At 39.9% G+C, this 7,500-nt stretch overlaps 2 protein-coding genes across 16 annotated transcripts in view; one reads left to right on the top strand and one right to left on the bottom strand.

Annotated features, from left to right (window-relative positions):
• LOC135101164 (uncharacterized) overlaps positions 1-7,500 on the top strand; it is a 166,297-nt gene that overhangs the window by 39,923 nt on the left and 118,874 nt on the right. The gene's annotated exons all lie outside the window — the stretch shown is intronic.
• The window catches only part of LOC135101158 (uncharacterized), a 3,113-nt gene continuing 962 nt past the window's right edge, over positions 5,350-7,500 (bottom strand). Inside the window, exons 3-5 of one of the 4 annotated variants that reach the window (XR_010269081.1) lie at positions 7,119-7,330; positions 6,068-6,139; positions 5,350-5,454 (exon numbers count right to left, since the gene is read on the bottom strand). Coding sequence is in view for 2 of the 4 variants with exons in the window: in XM_064004702.1 (XP_063860772.1) it covers positions 6,093-6,139; positions 7,196-7,330 (182 nt within the window). In the remaining 2 variants the exon portion in view is untranslated. The remainder of the gene's footprint in view (positions 5,455-6,067; positions 6,140-7,118; positions 7,331-7,500) is intronic. The other 3 variants (XR_010269082.1, XM_064004702.1, XM_064004704.1) reach the window with 3 other exon arrangements.

The following is a 7,500-nucleotide window of genomic DNA, read 5'->3' as shown; positions in this document are numbered from 1 at the left end:
CGCGAAAATTAACACACGCTAAATTGGATGCGTCATTAATTAATAGTCATTGGGACTGTTACCCCCCCAATAGTTCATAGCCCCTCCCCTATTCATTGCCACCCCCCCCCCAACCTTCCCTGCCTTGAGGAACACCTTCACTTATGGCATACTATTGATGTGCTTTTTTTGACCAGATTTGAGCCATTTTAACCTCGAATTACATATACATACATATTGTCTCCTTGCAATAATTATAATGGTCTTCCTGGCTTAATTTTTGTTTATTAATTATTCCTTATGTGTTTATTAATTATCATTTGTCTAATTCCTTATGTTTTACTTAGCCTCGGTATTTAAGGATTTTTATTTTTTATTTTTTCACTTTCTGACTGTGGCCCTTGCAATGAACGGCTTAATAATTTATTTCTCGTGGTTTAGTGGAATTTTTAGCACTTTAATGATTAGAATTCCTCACCAGTCATTTTATTCGTGAGAGAGAGAGAGAGAGAGAGAGAGAGAGAGAGAGAGAGAGAGAGTTTGAGTCTACATGAATGATAAAAAAAAGATAATAATCAGTTACAATATTTTATTTATATACAAGAAAAATGCATGATAATAATAATAATAATAATAATAATAATAATAATAATAATAATATTTAAATACAAGGAGGAAAATGTGTAATAATAATAATAATAATAATAATAATAATAATAATAATAATAATAATAATAATATTTAAATACAAGGAGGAAAATGTGTAATAATAATAATAATAATAATAATAATAATAATAATGATAATAATAATAATAATAATAATAATAATAATAATAATAACAATAACAACAATAACTGCTTTTATCATACTGACACAGATAAATAGTTTTATAAATAGTTTATTGACCATAAACATTATTATAACCAACAAATTAAATAGAACAGGTAAACATTTCCAAACGTAGTGAGTGACACACAGAAGACTGGTGACAAAAGGTAACCTAGCCCATTAAATGATTGGCTGTCTCAGGCTTCCACATCATCAGTGGAGCACCGCTTCTGACCACTCAGGGATGGACAAGCGGAGACAAGAATGGAAACAAATCAGGAATTATATCAATCCATAGCTTTATCATAGTTCTAAGTCATAAATAAATAAATAAATGAGTCAATGTCTTCAGCAATAATTACAAGATAAGCTTTAATAATAAAAAGTATGTATAAATGGATGAAATGTGGTCAGCTTGAGCAATGCCGGCTTCTTGTTATCCTGAACACCACTTTCCACACATGTTGCTCTATAGAGACAGTAATGTAATTTTGAGTGGGGTTGTGATGCAATACAATTTTATATGTTAACACTAGCAACATTTCATATGGGCAAGACTATTTGCATTAAGGAAGCCCCACATTGCTATTTTTAAAAGTAATAAATAATGTTTTAAAAATAAATGTTGCCACATGAAATTTCTATATTTTCTTGCAGTGTACTAAAGACAGCATTGTAAAGCTCAGAATATCTTGAGGCAACTGTATTAAAAGAACAAAACCCATGACCATAGTGTAATTCATAATTGCTAGTGAAGGCATATGAAGACACACCATTTACAAACTGTAATGCTTTTGACAAATGAAACTTTGCCAGAACAGACTGCCATAGAGGAGAGAATACAGGTGAAATTGACAAACCACACATCTGTGAACTCAAGCTTCATTCATTAAAGTAATCTGAGGGGAAATTCCAGATTCTTCTGTAGTAATGATATATACACACACTTCATAACAGTTACACACTTTTGACAACATGTAAAAGTGTTTTGTGGCAAAGTTAATGAAGGGTTTTAAAGCAAACTTCACAACTGTTCTTAATTTCATAACTGGGAAGACTAAGTAATAATATTTACAATACTCTGACAGCTAATTCAGACACACCACACTCATATCACCATTCCTATCACTTGCTTAATATTATGCTTGAGCTTGTAAGATCTTCCATATTTCACAGAGGCAGATGGTGACTTGAAAGCAATAGAAGCCATATCAAACACATATCAAAGGCAGTGGCATTCATGTGATGGTCCAGGTCCAGATTCCATACAAGTTGAGCTGTGCTGGATGGGCATCTGCTCGTCATGTCCCAGAGGTGTTCATCGCCCACATAGCAAGACTGCACATCAACAATAAGGTAATCTGAAAGTAAAAGTTGAAATTTACTACATATACTGTGGGATTGTGACTGTCAGTAGAAAATTAAAATGTGATTGGAGAAGGATAAAAGTTTTTCATTTGTTTCAGGCAAGGGTTAGGAAATAGTGAGTCTGTGAGAGAGAGAGAGAGAGAGAGAGAGAGAGAGAGAGAGAGAGAGAGAGAGAGAGAGAGAGAGAGAGAGAGAGAGAGAGAGAGAGAGAGAGAGAGAGAGAGAGAGAGAGAGAGAGAGAGAGAGAGAGAGAGAGAGAGAGAGAGAGTGTGCGTGTGTGTGTGTGTGTGTGTGTGGTTTTTAAGTATGCTATAGAGGACACACTTATTCATTGACTACAGCCCACAAACTTGCAATGTCCCCATAGCATAGTTACAGACAACATCCTCTCATATATAAGTCTGTGTCAATCTTTCTGTGATGTACTCCAGCCCAGAGACCCACAGCAGCATTAAGAGTGGAGAGAGAGAGAGAGAAGAGAAGACACACAGAATGGATGAATAGAGATGCTGTGGTTTGTTTTTCTAGAGTTATTTTTTGCGTAGATTACGAATATAACATCCCTTTCTTTCTGTGACCCTCCAGTTCTTCGTAAATAGCAGTGCCCCACACGCAATGTCTATCTGAACTATTAAAATTGAGAAGGAAGCAGCAATAAATCGGAATCTCTTGAAATCCATGACTCTCAATTGACGTGCTGATGTTTCGATAGACTTGACAGTACCTGCAGGATAGTGAATTGTTATTAGTTATTCATATAATGACATGAATATAATTAGTTAAATATTAGCCAAGAGTGCCATACCATCAGGAGACACAGACAAAACTATATCATTACATGTTTACGTTAAAGGAAATAAACTATCAGTGAAAATCAACCCTTTATTGTTCATTTTATGACAGAGGGCTAGACGGGACCTGCGACTCTCAACACCAATCAACACCTGACAAACTGCGACAATTTCCACACTAAAAAATAAAACGATCTCCATTTTTTTGTCAACAGCACTAACCACTCCCGAACACAAAAGATGAACGTAAAAATTAACCCCCCTTTAAAAACAATAAAAATAATGATAATAGTAAATAAATTAATAAACAAAATAATTAAATATGATAAACTGCCCTAAATTATCTGTTCCTTTCCATGCACTCCCACACCACAAGACCTAGACAGCACCACCACGCACTCCTACACCCATCCAGGGACTGAGACACCCTGCACACATCACGTCTACCTCTCTACACCCCAAAACACATCCAAAACACCCCAAAACACATCCACACCCACTTAAACACCCAGAAACAGTCTTATCCACCCACAGCACACCCGTAGCCACCCAAAACACACCCAAACTCCTTAAAAATACCAAAAAAACACATAAAACACCTCAAAACACACCCAAACTCATCAAAACAGACAAAAACACCCCAAAACACCCCAAAACATCCCAAAACACATCCAAAACTGACCAAAACACACCCAAACACACCCAAAAATGACCAAAACACATGAAGAATGCCACAAATGAATATAAATATTTAAATATATACACATGACACAGGGTGGGAAGGGAGTATTGAGGAGTAGGGGAAAGGAAGGGTGCAACAAGAAGCAGGGAGAGACAGGGTGTAGTAAGATGAGACAAACAGCAGGACAGGGAAATTAGACAGGGTTTATTGAGATGGACAAATAGGGATAGTTTAATGAGATGCAAGGGTGATACAGGGTGTATTAAGGTCCAGGGGCAGACAGGAAGGGTGTACTAAAGTGTATGAAGACAGGAAGGGTGTACTGAGGTGTGGGACAGACAGACAGACAGACAGACAGACAGACAGACAGAGAGGGAGAGATTAAAAGAGAAAAATTTGAGATAGACAAAGGATATGAGAGAAAGAGAGAGAGGAGGAGGAGAGAGAGAGAGAGAGAGAGAGAGAGAGAGAGAGAGAGAGGAGAGAGACGAGAGAGAGAGAGAGAGAGAGAGAGAGAGTACTAATCATCTCAATCATTCAATAAATTCCTAATATATGTATAGATTTGTGTATACTAGTCTTACCTAATGTGTGTATAGATTTCCAAGCATATACCAGCATCTCTTATGAGGTTTGTGTGTTTATATCAGACTTAGCAAAGATTTGGATGTGTCTCTAAATATATACTAGTGTTTGTATACAAGTTTGTGTGTATACCAGACTTATTAAGAGTTTATGTGTGTTTCTAAGAGTATACAAACCATAGCAAGTGTTTATATATGTCTCTATGTGGTAAACCAGTGTTTGTGTGTGTTATACCAGCATTACATAGTGTTTGTAATGGTTTAAGTGTACACTAGTCCTTTTTTAATTGTTACCTTCTCACTATCTCAGCCCTCCAGACCCACCTGAGGCATACAGCGTCACCCCAGTACAGCCCCAAGTTGGTCTGGCTAGCCCCAATGACGATGAAAGCAGGAAGCATCATTATCACCTGCTGTGGGTTGATGATGGTGGCTTCTACACACACACACACATACACACACACCTCAGACAGCAATTCCTGGAACAAGAGAGGACAGAACAGCATGCCAGCCGCAGCAAGAAAGAGTGTGTGAACAGCCGCGGCCACCAACCAGGCCAATACTTCCCTAGCAGAAGAATGCGGCCCTCACAGTCGACCCAGTGGTGAAGCCTGTGCCCAATATTATTTATCAACACTCTCGCTCTCTCTCTCTCTCCTCTCTCTCTCTCTCTCTCTCCTTCTCTCTCTCTCTCATCCACCATTAGCCAGTCTCTCTCCCTCTTTCACCATTGGTCAGTGGCCTGTACAGCAGACACCCAGTCATCATGGCGGAGAGATTTTCTCCAAGTACTGTACCTCCACCACTCCTTCCAGGCTCCTCCCACTTTCCTTCCAGTCACTCCATAAGCTTGATGATCAGCAGCTGTCCCTCTATACCACAAGCTTCACTCTGGGCAGCTCTCTGGAGGCCTCCGAACCCTGTGGGTGTGAGGTTAGGTTAGGTTAAGTTAAGTTAGGTTAGGTTAGGTTAGGTTAGGTTAGGTTAGGTTGGTTAGGTTTAGGCCTGTGGATGGTGTGTGGAGGAGGACAGGACAGGAGGGACCAGTGGGAAGGCTGTGGAAGGCCCTGTGGATTTCAAGGTAATGCAACACCACACACCAACACCAGAACAATGTCTCACCTATCCACCTGCAGCCACATCACAGTCTCCCCCTTGTAGGTGATGGCAGGAGTGGTGGTGCTTGTGGTGGTGGTGCGAGGAGGCAAGGCACCCATGGCTGGAAAAGAAGGGGTGAGTGCATTGAGGCTGCAGGACGCGGTAATACAGGTGTGTGGGAGGTGAGAGGGTGGGAGAGAGGGGAGTGGGCACGTGGGAGAGAGTAAGTGTGTTCTATGGCAAATTATATATAGGATTTCAAGGGTGTTTTTGTGTATGATAGGGAAAATATTCATACACACATACACACATACATTTTCATCTCCCAAGCACCTCTCCTCTCCTCCTCTTCCCTCTTCCCCTGTCTCGTGCAATAGGTAAACAACACACACACACACACACACACACACACATAGATAGAGAGATAGATATTAGCCCAGCATGATTTAAACAATATAACTAACACACACACACACACACACACACACACACACACACACACACACACACACACACACACACACAAACACATTGATAGAGGGATAGATATTAGCCCAGCATGATTTAAACAACTAATATAACTATCAAAAACACACACACACACACACACTTCTCCACAAATCTGAAGGCACTGTGGTTTCCAAGCCCTCAAAGTGAATGAGAGTGTTGAGGGAATAATATTGCACCATTGCCTGCATCAACTTGTCACTAAAGCTGTCATGCGTCTCACACACCTCCTGTCACCGCTCATGCTGGCTGTCAACGCAGAACGCACCCTCCACCACTCATTGTTTGGGGTGACGGTTCTGTGGGAATGGAAGATAATTAGATTTTCTCTCATATCAAGTTGAATTGGTTTAGCTCTCTCTCTCTCTCTCTCTCTCTCTCTCACAATTGATTCCAAAGGCCACAAAGATGATTAGCAGAGGTTTTCTTGAGTGTTTCTCCTGACAGTAATGTAGGAATGTTGTTAATTTGTCACTAAAACAATAAAAACATCCTTAAAAACCTGTGCTACTTTGAATAGAGCCTTTTAAAAGTGTGTTTCTCCCATCAGTCGAGAAATGTAGTTATTTATTTGCATTTTATATAACACACCACACACACACACACACACACACACACACACAGGTGGTCTGGCAGGAAAGTGCTATGAGAAATATACAAACGCATAGCAAGGCAAGGCACACAGCTTTCACACTCACCTCACACTCACAACACTCTTTCAACACCTTAACCTTTGTTGGGGAAGAGAAACACTACTGTCTTAACCTTACAAATACACTTATTATAGCTTATCTCTTACATGTACCAAGACAAGGCACACAACTTTCACCGTTACTCTCACCCACAACAATCTTTCAATGCGTTAACCCTTGTTGGGGAAAAGAACCACTAAAATATTATCTCCTACAAATATATTTAAACACTCACTCAGCACACAACACGTCAGCCCTTTATGGAGACAAGAAGCACTCCTACCCAACCTTACAAAACCACTAATTAAAATCTTATCTCCTACATATACCAAAACACACAATTTTCAGCCTCATTCACTCATTCACTCAACACACAACACGTCAGCCCTTGATGAAGACGAACAGCACTCCTACCCAACCTTACAAAACCACTAATTAAAATCTTATCTCCTACATATACCAAAACACACAATTTTCACCCTCATTCACTCAACACACAACACGTCAGCCCTTGATGAAGACGAACAGCACTCCTACCTAATCTTACAAAACCACTAATTAAAATCTTATCTCTACTTTCACTTACCCATCCATACACCAACCTTGTAACTCCACACAAGACAAGACACCACAGTCATCCACATATATCTATGCCACACTGACTCCTGAAGCTGGTGGAGCACAGGGTGGACCAAAGGGCATCAGCTCCACACTCTGGGATGCCTGTGGGGGACTTCATACGAGACAAGCGAGTACCTCTTCCGCATTCAGGGTCCCCTCCACCCTCTCGCACAGTACCTGAGGACATGAGGGGGTGGTGAGAGGCTAAGAGGGTGTGAGGGAGGAGGGAAGAGATGAAATGTGGGTGAAAACAGAGAACACAGATGAAAAGGAAAATTGAAGTAGAGAAGAGGGAAAGGAAGAAAAGAGAAGAGATGAAAAGAAGGAAAAAAAGAGAGAAAACAGAA

Source organism: Scylla paramamosain, chromosome 6 (genome assembly GCF_035594125.1).
Source record: "Scylla paramamosain isolate STU-SP2022 chromosome 6, ASM3559412v1, whole genome shotgun sequence".
NCBI lineage: Eukaryota > Metazoa > Arthropoda > Malacostraca > Decapoda > Portunidae > Scylla > Scylla paramamosain.
This window is presented reverse-complemented; position numbering and strand designations above follow the sequence as displayed.